The 15,781-nt window shown below is 46.1% G+C and overlaps 1 protein-coding gene across 1 annotated transcript; it reads right to left on the bottom strand.

Annotated features, from left to right (window-relative positions):
• Positions 1-9,486: 9,486 nt before the first annotated feature.
• Positions 9,487-14,528, bottom strand: LOC139237878 (sphingosine 1-phosphate receptor 1-like). The gene is made up of 2 exons (XM_070867128.1): positions 11,718-14,528; positions 9,487-10,465 (listed from the first exon to the last, which is right to left on the bottom strand). Exon 1 carries the CDS (start codon positions 14,237-14,239, stop codon positions 13,124-13,126), a length of 1,116 nt encoding a protein of 371 aa, XP_070723229.1. The 5' UTR covers positions 14,240-14,528; the 3' UTR covers positions 9,487-10,465; positions 11,718-13,123.
• Between the last annotated feature and the right edge of the window lie 1,253 nt (positions 14,529-15,781).

Genomic DNA, 15,781 nt, shown 5'->3' with positions numbered 1-15,781 from the left:
TGTCTGGTCTATGCTGCTGTTACTTCCAGGAGTAGCTGATTGTTCTGGCTCTGTGATGATGCAGTAATGGTAAGGTGCTACACCCTCGTTCTCTGTGCTAGGCCTGCTGCAGTGCATTGATTAGTTTGTTGTTGTACTGTTAGTAAAGTTTTGCCCACAAACAATCCATAGTTCCGAAGAACCTCTAAAAAGGTGAATGGGAGGAAAATAGCAAACTCCTTAAAAGCAGGTGTCGCACCAAAGAAAGTCGTCTTCCTTTTTAAAAAATATTGCCCATAATATTTTGGTTATCTTACCCTTTATGAACATTTGCTCATAATGTTTCTGTTATCTTCCACTTTAAGTTTAATTTCAAACTGACATTAAAGAAATGAATCAAGTGAACATTACACAACCTGGTGGTTTAGCAAATGCGCCGCTTTCTGCAGCTTGGACTTGCTCTTCCCTGGGCAGCTAGGGCAGCACAGTCGGAGAGGAGTTTCAGGTGTCTCGAACTCAGTCTGTGTGAAAATGCTCAGTGGGCAGTCTGACAGCACAACACCTTGTACAAGCCATGATTCCCCGAGTAGTAAATCCCTTAGCACCTCAGGCTCATACAGAGTATGTCACTAATCTACATCATCCCGTGTGATTTCTTTATTTTCATTCTTCCCTTACTCCTCCTGTCAGGAAGACAGTGTCTCACACTGGGTAAAACTGAATGTGTTATGTATTGATGCTTGGGGTCACTAGACACCAGGGGGCGCCACTGTCGGAAGTCATCAGGCTGTACGCGTGTATGCGGGCTCTGGTATATAAGAGCGAATACCATGTCATGTACGCACTTTGGGCGTGAATAAAGTTGAACCAGGTTTGCACCTGAGTGAGTTTACAGTAACAAGTCTTTCGAGTCATTATATACATTACATTTGGTGACGAAGTAACTTAAGAGCCTTCGCATGCACAATGGGCACCATTGGAATTCTGGAGAGATTCGTGGATGGCGAGGATTGGGCGGATTTTATCGACCTGTATTTCGTGGATCAGTATTTCGTGGCCAACAAAATGGAGGAAGCTGGTGACGCAGTTAGGCGCAGGGCGGTTTTTCTCACCGTTTGTGTTCCAAAAATTTATGGGGCCTCATAAAGAATCTTCTCTCGCCTGCACGTCCAACGGACAAAGAGTATGGGGATTTGTGCGCTTTGGTGCGTGAACATCTCAAGCCAAAAGAGGAGACCATCATCTCACATTATTATTGCTTCTACACACATGTTCGTGCTGAGGGCCAGGATGTATCGGGATTCGTCACCGACCTAACATGTCTGGCTGAGCCGTGTAAGTTTGGAAACGCGTTGGAAGACATGCTGCGAGATTTCTTCGTGATAGGCATCAACCATGATGTGATCCTTCAGAAATTATTGGCTGCAGAAAGGCTGGATTTGAGCAAGGCCATTGCGACTGCCCAGGCATGCATGGTGACTGATGATAATTTAAGGCAGAGCTCCATGGCAAGTACTGTAAACAAGATTGTGTCGTTGTCTGGCAGAGTTGCTTATGGCAGGACCTACTCGACTGCTTAGGTGAAACCTGTAGCTGCTCACAGTCCGCCAACTGGTACGAATCCGATTTCACCCTGTTGGCGTTGTGGGGGCACATCGGCCTCATCAGTGTTGGTTTAAACAGTACATCTGTAAAGGCTGTTCCAAAGTGGGGTAACTTCAGAGAATGTGCCCACAACTGAGCAGGCGTGCTGCCGCTCATCACATTGCTGATGATGACCAGTCCAGTGCTGGCCCAGATATACAACCCGAGGAAGAAGTGTATGGTCTGTAGTCGTTCATGCGAAAGAGCCAGCCAATAATCGTTAATGTTAAGCTGAATGGCGTGCCTATAGCAATGGAGCTGGACACGGGTGCGAGTCAGTCGATAATGAGCCAAAGGACATTCAACAAGTTGTGGGACACTGAGGCTGTGAAGCCTAAGCTGAGCTCAGTCAATGCCAAGTTGCGTACTTACACTAAGGAACTCATACTAGTGATTGGCAGTGCAGTAGTCAAGGTGTCGTATGATGGTGTGGTTCATGACTTCCCATTATGGATCGTCCCAGGCAATGGTCCAATGCTGTTCGTAAGGAATTGGCCGAGAAAATCAAGTGGAACTGAAATGATACCAAAGTGTTGTCCTCGGTGGATGATACATTGTATGCTCAAGTGCTGAAGAGGTTTCCTTCTTTGTTTCAACCGGGTAATGGCAATTTTACTGGAGCCAAGTTGCAGATTCACCTGGATTCTGATGCAAGGCCTGTCTATCATAAAGCTCGGTCTGTTCTGTACATGATGCGGGAGAAGGTCGAAATTGAGCTTGACAGACTCCAACGTGAAGGGGTCATATCACCGGTTGAATTTAACGAATGGGCCAGTCCTATCATTCCTGTGTTAAGGAGTGATGGCACTGTCAGGATCTGTGGAGCTTACAAGGTTACGATTAACCAATTTTCGAAACAGGATCAGTATTGGCTACCGAAGGCTGATGACCTGTTCGCCATGCTAGCTGGTGGAAAGTCGTTCACTAAACTGGATCTGACGTCTGCCTATATGACACAGGAGCTTGTCGATACTTTGAAGAAACTCACCTACATCAACACCCATAAAGGACTGTTTGTCTACAACAGGTGTCCTTTTGGAATCCGTTCGGCTGTAGCCATATTTCAGAGGAACATGGAGAGTCTACTGAAGTCCGTTCCTGGAATCGTCGTGTTTCAAGATGACATTCTGGTCATAAGTGGCGACACTGCTGAACATCTGAACAATCTTGAAGAAGTCCTACATCGTCTGGACAAAGTGGGACTCAGGCTGAAATGTTCGAAGTGTATCTTCATGGCACCTAAAGTTGAATTCCTGGGGAGGAAGATTGCTGCTGATGGCATCAGGCCTACTGATTCGAAAACCAAGGCCATCAAAAATGCACCCAGACCTCAGAATGTGATGGAGCTGCGTTCATTCCTTGGGCTACTCAACTACTTCGGTAATTTCTTACCCAAATTGAGCACTTTATTAGAGCCACTGCACATGCTGCTCAGAAAAGGCAACAACTGGGTCTGGGGTGTATCTCAAGATAGAGCTTTTGAGAAAGCCAAGAATCTGCTCTGTTCGAACAAGCTGCTTGTTCACTATGATCCCTGTAAGCATCTTGTATTGGCCTGTGATGCTTCATCATATGGGGTTGGCTGTGTACTCCAACAAGCAAATGAGTTGGGTAAGCTACAACCTGTTGCGTATGCTTCGAAAAGTTTGTCAAAGGCGGAAAGAGCTTACAGCATGGTAGAAAAAGAAGCTTTGGCCTGTGTGTATGGGGTCAAAAAGATGCATCAGTACCTATTTGGTCTTTGTTTTCAACTCAAAATGGATCACAAGCCACTCATTTCATTGTTTTCGGAAAACAAAGGTATTAATACCAATGCATCGTCCCATATCCAGAAGTGTGCGTTGACATTGCCTGCCTATGACTATGTTATTCGTCATGGACCTGGCACTGAGAATTGTGCTGATGCACTGAGTCGTCTGCCGTTGCCCACACCTGAAGTGGAGACGCCTCAACCTGCAGATCTACTGTTGGTAATGGATGCTTTTGAGAGTGAAGGAGCTCCTGTCACTGCTCAACAAGTGAGGCTCTGGACCAACCATGATCCTACTTTATCGGTTGTGAAACATTGTGTCCTCAGTGGTGATTGGTTTGCAATACCTATGGAAATGTGTGATGAGACCAAACCTTACAACAGTCGCAAAGATGAACTATCCATTCAGTCAGATTGTCTATTGTGGGGCAATCATGTTGTTATGCCTAAGAAAGGCAGAGAAAAATTTGTACGTGAACTACATAGCACTCATTCTGGTATTGTCATGATGAAAGCCATTGCCAGGACTCATGTTTGGTGGCCTGGAATTGACTCTGATCTGGAATCATGTGTGCATCAGTGCAATACGTGCATGCAGCTAAGTAAAGTACCAGCGGAATGTCCGCTGAGTCTTTGGTCATGGCCATCTAAACCATGGTCGAGGATACACATCGATTTTGCAGGCCCTTTCCTTGGAAAGATGTTTTTTGTTGTGGTGGATGCATATTCAAAGTGGCTAGGGTGTATTATTATGTCATCCAGTACGTCCACAGCTACTACTGAGAGCCTTTGTGTCATGTTTGCTACTCATGGTTTGCCTGACATTGTTGTGAGCGATAACGGATCTTGCTTCACAAGTCTTGAGTTTCAAGAGTTCATGAAACTCAATGGTATCAGACATGTAAGGTATGCTCCATTCAAACCTGCATCTGATGGTCAAGCAGAGTGTGCGGTTCAAACGATCAAGCAAAGTATGAAACGTGTGACTCAGGGTTCACTGCAGACTCATTTGTCACGTATATTGCTTAGTTACAGGGCAAGACCTCACACGCTTACCGGGGTCTCCCCTGCTGAACTACTGATAAAGAGAAGTCTCAAGACCAAGCTTACTCTTGTCCATCCTGATTTGAATGATCATGTTGAAAACAGATGTCAAAATCAGCAATGGTATCATGATCGTGCTGCTGTGTCACGTGACATCTCTGTCAACGATCCAGTATATGTGCTGAATTATGGTCAAGGTACAAAGTGGATCGCCGGTACTGTTACGGCCAAGGAGGGTAACAGAGTGTTTATTGTTGTGCTCAAGAATGGGCAAACATGCAGGAAACATGTTGATCAAATAAAACTGCGGCACACGGATGAATCGGAATCAGTTGAGGAAGATGCAGTCAGTGACCAACCAACCAATGTTCATTCATCAGAAAACTCTGCTGTCATTACTGAATCTGGACTGTTAGTCTCTGATAGGGTCATTACCACTCCCATCAGATTGGTTACTCAGCCTCTAGCCATAACTGATTCAGAATGCTCGCCCAGAACTGGAGTTGAACTGAGGCAATCAACTCGTGAGCGAAAAGCCCCAGACCATCGTAATTTGTAAAGAGACTTATATTAAGGTCTTGAAGGGAGATGTTGTTATGTATTGATGCTTGGGGTCACTAGACACCAGGGGGCACCACTGTCGGAGGTCTTCGGGCTGTACGTGCATGTGCGCGGGCTCTGGTATATAAGAGCGAGTACCATGTCATGTGTGCACTTTGGGCGCGAATAAAGTTGAACCAGGTTTGCACCTGAGTGAGTTTACAGTAACAAGTCTTTCGAGTCATTATATACATTACAGAATAGGTGCTTGCAACTCTCTGCTTAGCCACCAAAATGGCCATACTTCAAGACTATTGGACAATAAGAGCGTGGATCACTCTCTAACGATCAGAATTGGCAATCCTGATGGACTTTCCCTCCTCTTAGCTCAGGGCATGGAGACTAATGTTGCTCAGCTGAGATTAGCTAACTCAGCACAGTCAACGATTCAATAAGGACATCGGTAGTGGGTAAAATGATGGAATCAATTATTAAGGATGTCATAGCAGTGCATTTGGAAAGAGGTGACATGATAGGTCCAAGTCAGCATGGATTTGTGAAAGGGAAATCATGCTTGACAAATCTTCTGGAATTTTTTGAGGATGTTTCCAGTAGAGTGGATAAGGGAGAACCAGTTGATGTGGTATATTTGGACTTTCAGAAGGCGTTCGACAAGGTCCCACACAAGAGATTGATGTGCAAAGTTAGAGCACATGGGATTGGGGGTAGTGTACTGACATGGATTGAGAACTGGTTGTCAGACAGTAAGCAAAGAGTAGGAGTAAATGGGTACTTTTCAGAATGGCAGGCAGTGACTAGTGGGGTACCGCAAGGTTCTGTGCTGGGGCCCCAGCTGTTTACACTGTACATTAATGATTTAGATGAGGGGATTAAATGTAGTATCTCCAAATTTGCGGATGACACTAAGTTGGGTGGCAGTGTGAGCTGCGAGGAGGATGCTGTGAGGCTGCAGAGCGACTTGGATAGGTTAGGTGAGTGGGCAAATGCATGGCAGATGAAGTATAATGTGGATAAATGTGAGGTTATCCACTTTGGTGGTAAAAACAGAGAGACAGACTATTATCTGAATGGTGACAGATTAGGAAAAGGGGAGGTGCAAAGAGACCTGGGTGTCATGGTACATCAGTCATTGAAGGTTGGCATGCAGGTGCAGCAGGCGGTTAAGAAAGCAAATGGCATGTTGGCCTTCATAGCAAGGGGATTTGAGTACAGGGGCAGGGAGGTGTTGCTACAGTTGTACAGGGCATTGGTGAGGCCACACCTGGAGTATTGTGTACAGTTTTGGTCTCCTAACCTGAGGAAGGACATTCTTGCTATTGAGGGAGTGCAGCGAAGGTTCACCAGACTGATTCCCGGGATGGCGGGACTGACCTATCAAGAAAGACTGGATCAACTGGGCTTGTATTCACTGGAGTTCAGAAGAATGAGAGGGGACCTCATAGAAACATATAAAATTCTGACGGGGTTAGACAGGTTAGATGCAGGAAGAATGTTCCCAATGTTGGGGAAGTCCAGAACCAGGGGTCACAGTCTAAGGATAAGGGGTAAGCCATTTAGGACCGAGATGCAGAGGAACTTCTTCACCCAGAGAGTGGTGAACCTGTGGAATTCTCTACCACAGAAAGTTGTTGAGGCCAATTCACTAAATATATTCAAAAAGGAGTTAGATGAGGTCCTTACTGCTAGGGGGATCAAGGGGTATGGCGAGAAAGCAGGAATGGGGTACTGAAGTTGAATGTTCAGCCATGAACTCATTGAATGGCGGTGCAGGCTAGAAGGGCCGAATGGCCTACTCCTGCACCTATTTTCTATGTTTCTATGTTTCTATCCTGGTCTGTGTGGCTCATTGCCACACCACATGATGCATTAATCCACTGGGACGGGAGCTGGGAGGGATTTACTGCACTGCAGCAATGTTCACTTAAGGTGGGTCACATATTAATTTAATTACTGCTTGGTTATATACTGCTGTGGCTTTTAAAATTATATTTGACTTAAGGCAATAAGAATCTAAGTGGATGGTTACTCTTTGTTGGCAGGGTAAATGTCTTTGATGCAGAACAAAACCAACCCAATGGTGATGTCAACCCCCCAACTTTAAAGCTGAAACAGACACGGCAATATTTAAAAAATTGTCTTCTCCAATCACCTCTGTATCTGCTCAGCCACTCACAGACCGGCAAGCCTAATGAGAGGTATCTGCCCTGTCTGGTTCAGTAGCTTGCCTGCTGTTGTAAATCAGGAAACATTTGCAGGCAAATGTATGTTCCTATTTTTGAACAGAACCCAAATATCATCAAGCTTATTTGATAGTAAATCTCGGAACACTTTACGTTCCTGACAGTCCTGCTGTTTGCTATTGGTGCTCTTGTTATTGCATGAGCATTTAGAAATATGGAGCTGTGTTTGAGATTCAGCTGTTAGCAAGAGTCAGTTCTTCCAGAATGGTTCTGCATATTAGTGGGAAAAGATGAATTAGAAATCTCATCTAGAATCTTTTTAAGCTTGTGCTTCTTGCTCTTGAATGTAAAAGAAAGAAGTAGAACTGACATGTGAAATACCAGCGGATGATGATCAGAAGTGTTTAAAAGTACGATTTAAAACGCACTAATGTAAAAAAAATTGACTCAGATGAATTAAATATCTATGCAAAATTCATTTTGCGGAAAAATACTGGCAACCTTGGGCTGTGCAAAAATATAATTCACGTTAATATTTTCTGATTTACAGTATCTCATAGACATGGCTAGCATGGGAGAGGAAGAGCTCTGCTCACTATGTGTATCGACATTGTAAATGTGTTCACAGAAAAACTGTTGTCAGTTTGTTACAAATATTGACCCAAGGAGAACTTTGCATTTGCAATGTGACTGCACTCAGCAAGCAGAGCGGCTCTTACCATCAATAAGTGTCAGCCTTGGTGCAGTGTTACAACTCTGACTCTGAGTCAGAATGTTGTGGGTTCTAGGCCCATGCCAGAGACTTTGGTATATCAGCTATGCCAGGGATGGGTAATTTTTTGGGCCAGAGGGCCATTTAACACGTTTTGGTGAGCTATTGAGGGCCGCACATCAATGTTCCCCTTAAAGTGCACGGTCGCGCACCAATTGCAAGATCCCGTGCAAAATGCTCACCAGCTCCTGCCACTGCAAGAAATCTTTGCTTTCCCAAATTATTTTCAGAGAGCCCTTGACTCCTATTTTGAAGTCTAGCAGCAAAATCAACCAATTACCAAATGGTAAAACTAGATTTGACCCCATTTAAAACTTTACGAGGAAAATTTTCGGGTCTTCTGCGCTCCGTTTTTCGCCCCAGAGTGGCGGCAATGGCAGCAGAGAGGTCTTCTGGGCGAGCGGTTAGGTTCCAGCGCCCCGCAACGATCCTCAGGTCCGGTTTAGCAGTGGGCCTGGAAGAGCTGCGCCAGTGTGCAATGTCCCTGGTTGTGACACCGGTGCCAGTTTTGACTTCAGTCTAACCCGTACGCCCCGAAGCGCGTCCCGCAGAGAACGCCTGGGAAGTCAGGCAGTCCAACGATGTCGCCTGCAGAAAGGTAATTAATCGACTCCTAAGGTAAGTGTGATTGTTTTTTCTTTTAATTTTTTTTTTGCGATTTATGTTGTGGGGGCCTGGGCAATGGTTTGGGAATGTTTTTATGGTTTTTTTTTTTCTCCCGAGGCATCTGTCGGAGTGCTCCTGGCCCGGCTCTTTAGCTTGGGATTTTCCCATGCTAGTGCCCAAGAGAGGTGTACAACGCCTCCCTTAGCGCTGTGCCCCCTGACTCATGACCCAGCTGCCCAATGTTACTTACTGAGGCCCTGGGCGCAAATTTTACCGCTCCGAAATCATCAAAGCCAAAAATCCAGTAGTTTGTTCACTTTTTAGTAAGTTCCTGTTATCAATGCAAAGTAAATAATATTTTGGTGTACATTTTCTCAGAGCATGTAGTTTTTTTTTCCAATTCTCCTTTTTGCAATTGTACATGAGCTAACTTTATCAAGGGCTCCTCACTCTGCAGCAGAGATCCTGGATGATTTTTCCCTTGTTTGCCTGGGGTGCTAAAGCCAGTTATAGCTTTACTACTGCTTCCTGTCAAAAATCAGCTAACTTAGCAGAGATGAAGGATTGCTCTGTGCTGTATATCTTAGTTAAACGTTGCATTGACCTGCTAAGTCACCAAGAGAGCTGTGCTCCCAATTTCCATGGAAGAGATTACCAAGATGTATTCTATAGTGGTGGACATGTCAGTTTATTAACCTGAGTCTCTGCTGTCTCATCTGCTGCCTCTCCTGTTTGCAAATTCCCTCCCTCTGTGTGTAGGAAATGGCTGACCTGCACTTGCACAGGGCGCTTCTGGGTGACATTCTGTGCCATACTACTCTCTGCAGTGATTTGCAACACCTATTACCTGCTATGTTAATGTACTGTATATAATAAACACACTATTGTTGTAGAGCAATAAAACTTTATTCAAAATTGCAGAGCAAAGCATTTAAATTAAACATTCTCATCTACAATTCACACAGCTGAAATACTGTTTATAGCTACACAATCAATTTAAATGGATCATTGTCTTGGGGGTTGGGGGAATATTGAATTGTTTAGAATCAGGTTTGGAATGACCTGATCCGTTCATTTCTCTCTGGGCAGTATCATATCCTGAGCCAAAGCAGACGTTATTGTCACATGGCTGATTTGCTTCAGGCATTCCCCGTGCCATTAATGATGGAGTGACACCTTGCACACAAAGTGGGATGCTGTGATATGAGGGGATCAATCCCACTCAGTGGCCTAGCTAGTCCCATGAGATGTGACTGGGGAGTTCAAGTATTGCCAGTCCTCAGAGGACCCAACATTATATAACACTTTATTCTGTCTTGCAGACTTACAATAGAAGCCGACTCTATGACATAGTGTCGCTGTGAGTATTGTGTCCTCTGCAGCATCCCCAGAGTCGGAAAATGAGTCAGATAATCACAGGCCACACAGAGTATTGGCCAAAAACACCTGTGCTCTGTATGATTCCACTCCACAGGAGAGACTCCTGCAATTGCTGGTCGATGCTGATCTAAGGGGGAGGGAATTGGGGGCTCCAATAGGCCACAGGGGAAATGTGGGCAGCCTGATTGCTAACCAGTGACCCCTGCTGAAAAGTGCATACGTGTGGATATCGGATGAGGACTGTAATGCCTTCCGTCATCAAATTGCCTGTCGACACTCATTGGGAAGAATGAAGGCTGGGATGAGATACTGGAGGACACCCAGCACCCATGGAACCAAACTATCAAAGAGCCGGCACCTTCAGCAGAAACAGTTAGATAAAAAGAAATATCAGGCACAAAAAAATCCACATCAGTATTACAGTAATGTAACAAGGCACCTCTGAGTATTTTCTTATTCATTGTACATCATTCCACTTCCTTCATGTCAGCTGCTGAAGCTCAGGCTTGTGACTGTATTTCTCTACCTCCAACAGGAACTTAATGCAATCTGACAAGAAATACAAATGATATCATCTGTCCTTGAGCCATACAATGCTGCTTGAATTAACCAGATGTAAAGAGAGAGAGAGAGAGAGAGAGACATTTGATGTCTTCTGATGTGTTTTGGATTGTCCAGAACAGACTGAAACTGAAGCTTTCTCAAGCCCATCTGGCCCAAGATGACAGGCAGGTAGAGTAACCCAGTGGGACGACATGGTGCAGTCCTGAATAGCCCTGGCCATTTCCTGCACTGCCCCATCCCCACTTCCATTTAAGGGAACCACCTTGTGATGAAAACAATCTTGGACCCTGAGCCACAGCCAGGATTCACTGTTAACCAGTGATTTTAATACATCATCATAGGCGATCCCTCGAAATGTGGATGACTTGCTTCCATTCCAAAAAAGGATACGTTCACAGGTATTCCAATGAAGGACCTAAAGTTCCAGATCATAGAAACATAGAAAATAGGTGCAGGAGTAGGCCATTCGACCCTTTGAGCCTGCACCATCATTCAATAAGATCATGGCTGATCATTCCCTCAGTACCCCTTTTTTGCTTTCTCTCCATACCCCTTGATCCCTTTAGCCGTAAGGGCCATATCTAACCCCCTCTTGAATATATCCAATGAACTGGCATCAACAACTCTCTGCGGTAGGGAATTCCACAGGTTAACAACTCTCTGAGTGAAGAAGTTTCTCCTCATCTCAGTCCTAAATGGCCTACCCCTTATCCTTAGACTGTCCTCTGGTTCTGGATCCCGAGCTACATCCTGAAGGGTGGAAGATGCCTGTGCGTGGATTTTTTTAACGTGTGGTGGCCCATTGCACACCAGCCACCTTGACAGAGCTAGGTCTTTATCCAGTGGCAAGGGTTAACAAGGACGACAGGAGACCAGCTCTGCTGCACGGACCTAGAGCGCACACATAACGTCATGTGGGCTGGCGTGTGCTGCCCCTGGGCCCACGTAGCCTTACCTTGACAGTCTTTTTCAAATCATGGAATTTTCTCTGCAATTCCTGCCAGGTTCTGCTAGTGTGGGACCGTGACAACACAAGGTCAGCAATGTGATTTTAATACAGCGAGGTGTGGTAAACTCTAGAAAGGACACAACCATTCACACTCGGAATCTGGCAATGTGCAGACACTTCCTACATACATAAGGAGGCACACTCAGATTTTACTTTCATGATTATGCAGATGCACGTGTTGAGCCTGTGAAACAGCCACCTTGTGGGCCTTTTACTGAAGAACATTACCTGGTTGCTGAGATCGCAGGATAGTCTGTGTACACAGGCAGCTGGTTGGGAGCAGCCGGAAAGCAGAGAGCAGAGAGCCGGCGCGGGTTGACGGGCACAATGGCCTCCTACTGATTCTATGATTTATGTCAATATAGCATTGCCAGCAGGATAATAGGATCAGACTGGGATTCGCTCTAAATCTCCTCAAATACATTCAATGCGTATTATTTCCTAGCTAGTACAATGCACCAGTGTGACTTTGCAGTTACCAGAAATGTTTGATACTTGCAGTTGCCTTAAATTTTAAGCGATTAAGGACCTGCTTCAGTTACAGTCTTCCCAGTAGCCCTACTTTGGAGTAATTCTGTATTGCTAAGTTTGAATATGCGTCCTCTGATCTTTCACGGGGTGATTCAACTTTAGTGCATTTACGGTTAGACTCCCGAACCAACGTCTTGTATGAGCAGAGCTGCCGCGTCCAACCAGATTGGAGCAAAGAATGTCGCGTTGGATCTCTGAAAGGCTGAGGTTTTCTGGCGCTGAGAGATACTCAGTATAAATGTACAGCATTTATGGTATTCGTTGAGCAACTTTATACCTTGCAACACACGACGGTGGAACCACAGAGAGCTTCCTTTTACATCTAAAATATCCACGCAGTTAGATGTTTGTGGCTAATTGACCTGATGTTTCCATTTCATGGACGCTCTGCCAAGTTGGGTTGTTACAGGTACAATCCCAGCCCGAGGTGCTGATGTTACTAAGCTTTTTTTAAATAAAAAGTCTGATTGATCTTTCGATGCTACATTTTACTTTTAAAAAGAAGAGAAAGAGGTGCCTCTCAGAGCGAGGAGAGAGAGAGAGAGAGTGTGTGGTGAGAAGGCTGTGATGACAAGGCCGCCCCTCAGTGTTGGGTAGGTGTTTGCAGGGGTGCACTCTCCTGATGGCAAACAAACAATGTCTTTACAGATGTTCTTCTGGCAGGGGTAGAGCTGGAACCACCCAGGCACCGTCCTCCACCAGGTTAACCATGTTAGTTAAGGGCGTTAACTCCACCCTTTTGATGCTACATCCATTACAAGTCCATAAAAAAAAACAAGCAAACTACGCAGATCCGATTTTGGAAATATTCTAGATCAACTCTTACAAATCCTTAACTGTGCTGGAGCCGCTCAAAGCTTTTCAATGGTAATCGGGAGGGTCAAGGTTCCTGGGCCCTGCCCTGGCTGCCCAAGGTTGCTGGTATTTTACTGTCCCAACATGACTACTCTCTTCATTGTGCACCAGAGCAGGTTGCCATTGCTGGGTTGACTTACTAGCCTCCGGTCCTTCCTAGAGCGCAAGGCAGGGAAGGTGAGCGCAGTTGCCCGGGTGGAGGCCACCCGTCTGAGGTCCGTGCCATGCTGGTCACTGCGTCGATCAAGTCAGGCAAGTGAGGTTCGCGTGGGGGATTGAGGTCCGTTGCCGGAGGACAGGGTGGTTTGGAGGGGCTCATGCCTGTGGGAGGACCTGTCCATCTGACTGGTGCTGCACTCGGAGATCAGGACCCCGCAGCATTTAGCCTGTTCGCCGTCTTTGGTCAGACACAGCAGGCGCAGGATGGCCCGGCGCATGTCCTTGCTGGTCAGAGTGTAAATGATGGGATTCAAAGCTGAATTAATCATGGCCAGTCCCAGGAAATAATCGGCCTTGTAAATAATCCAGCAGGCCCCCACGGCACAGGAAACGTCCAAAAGTAGCATCACGAAGAGCGGCAGCCAGCAGGCGATGAAGGTGCCCACCACGATGGTGACAGTTCTCAGCAATGACAGGTATTTCTGGCATTTCCTGGACACCATGCTTCTCCTCGTGCCCACCTCGGGGCTGTTGCACATCACTACCCGGTAAATCCGAATGTACAATATCACGATTGCAAGCAAGATTGAAATAAAAATCAGAATGCAAACCAGAATGTAGTTCTTGGAGTACAGTGGCAGTACGGTGGAGCATTCTGACAGGTTCCCAATACAGTTCCAGCCCAAGATCGGGAGGCTTCCGAGGAACACCGAGAAAGACCAGTCTGCGGCCACAAAGAGACGCGTCCGGCACTTCTTGTCCGCACTGTACAACTGCATCCTCACCATGGTGACATGCCTCTCCACCGCGATGGCCAGGAGGCTGAAGACCGAGGCAGTGAGTGTGATGAAAACGCCGCCCTCTCTCAAGAACCACAGCACTGGGGTCAACTTCAGGGTATTGGCACCGGACAGTAAGATATTGACCATGTAAGCGACTCCTGCCAGCAGGTCAGATAGAGTCAGGTTGGCCAGCAAGTAATACATGGGCTTGTGGAACTTGCTATTCTTCCAGATGGCTACGAGGATCAGCAAGTTCTCCAGTATTATAAAACCACAAACTATTAGAGACATGATAGCGTGAACCTTCAGGCCTGCCTTGTATCGGCCCGGAGTCAGCTTCCCCGTGTAATTATAGTGCAAGGCCACTGTCTCATTGTTGTAGTATTCCCAGAAGCTTGGGCTCAGTCTGACCCCCACATCCATTCTGTTCACTTATGTTCACTTCTGTCCTTTACCCTTCTCAGAACTGAAGAATGACTGGTCAGTCAGAAAATCGAGCTGGACAGCTGGTAGTTAATTACTGGGGTTTAAGTGAGTGAACGGATTATTGATCTTTGATCTGATGACTGTTCCTGGGTTGCTGCCGGTGGGCCAGTTTGTGCCACAGTTCAATACAGTGATGGAGCTGGAGAAATGGAGAGCAGCCCTCAGCGTGCCTTCGAAGAAGATCCTCAGTCACCCCGAGGATCTGGGATTGGGTGCACTATCCTGTATTGCGCCGCACTGCCGGGCGGATTCTGCAACTGACAGCAAAGGCTTCGGGAGGGTCCTCGAAAGTCACCAGGAGTCTCCCTGACCACACACTGCTCCCGAATCCCAGCACAACCAGGAGACAATCTTCAGCACAGCCCTAAGGCCAAGAGAAAGCAAACATTTAATACAGAAAACTCCCCAAATAACTATCATTAATACTCAACTCTATCAAATCGTTTTTTTTATGTCCCGAAAATGTTTTCCAATAAAAGTCCCCAATAGTTTCATTTTAAATATAGATTTCTGTGCGGGATATTCGCCTCCTGCGGTGAGACAGAGTGTACAACCTGGCGTAGGAGTTTGGGAAGTGACTAAATCCGAATATACAGTACGATTGAACATTGAACTAAAATCAGAGTGCAAACCAGAATGGCAGCACGGTGGAGCATTCTGTCAGGTTCTAAGCGAACTACAGCGCAATTTACAGACGCCTCTAATCGCACTGCAAAATAATTAATTGTGCAAAAATCGCATTCCGAAAATACTTACTGTGCGAGGTGGGAATAGCTGTTCTCCGCAGCGATGGCAGAAATCTCCGTCCGCACAAGCTGATTCTGAACCACACTGGAGACTGGCGGCTGTTAACAGTTGGCAGCGTTTAAAGGGACGGGGCCGAGCCGAACCAATGCTGTCGCGGCGGGCCAGTGGGAGGGTTTAGGAACTCTTACTGTCAGGGCTGGGAATAAAAACAGATTGCAGCTCAGTCAGCGTCTGACACCGGGTCCGAACTGGTATAGTAAGATGGGGCAGCCCATAGGTAGAACAGGCCGAAACAGACGGGAGGGGAGAACAGCACGCAAAGGCTGAGGGCAGATGTGCTAAGTAATGGTACAAAGAGAATTGATCAAATTCCAAATAGATTGTTTCAAAACTGGAAAAAGGACCGTAGACTACACGGACGTCCGTGAAAAGACTTTTAAAGGACAATAGTTAACAGCCCCAGAATGAAGGGTAGAGGAATGTGAATGTGGGTCACAGATACCGTCTGAAAGTTGCCAGTGGGCGTTCAATGTGGAGTGTAAAAGGAAGCTGAGATAGGTGGGGTAGATTTTCCGGTCCTGGTGCAGAACCAGCAAGACTGGATAGCTGCAAGCAAAGCAATCATCAGCTACAAAACAATCATCAACTACCCTTTGCATATAGCAGATCAGTTAATTAAGGTTTGACCTGCAAGCTCGCTGTGCAGAACTTATTGTGGGAGCAGGGTATCTG

This window comes from Pristiophorus japonicus, chromosome 24, assembly GCF_044704955.1.
Source record: "Pristiophorus japonicus isolate sPriJap1 chromosome 24, sPriJap1.hap1, whole genome shotgun sequence".
NCBI lineage: Eukaryota > Metazoa > Chordata > Chondrichthyes > Pristiophoridae > Pristiophorus > Pristiophorus japonicus.
The sequence above is the reverse complement of the archived record's forward strand: the minus strand, read 5'-3'. Positions and strand labels throughout refer to the sequence as shown.

What these genes read in the sequence shown, in the direction of transcription:
- LOC139237878 (XM_070867128.1), bottom strand. Translation starts at nt 14,239, where the DNA reads ATGGATGTGGGGGTCAGACTGAGCCCAAGCTTCTGGGAATACTACAAC.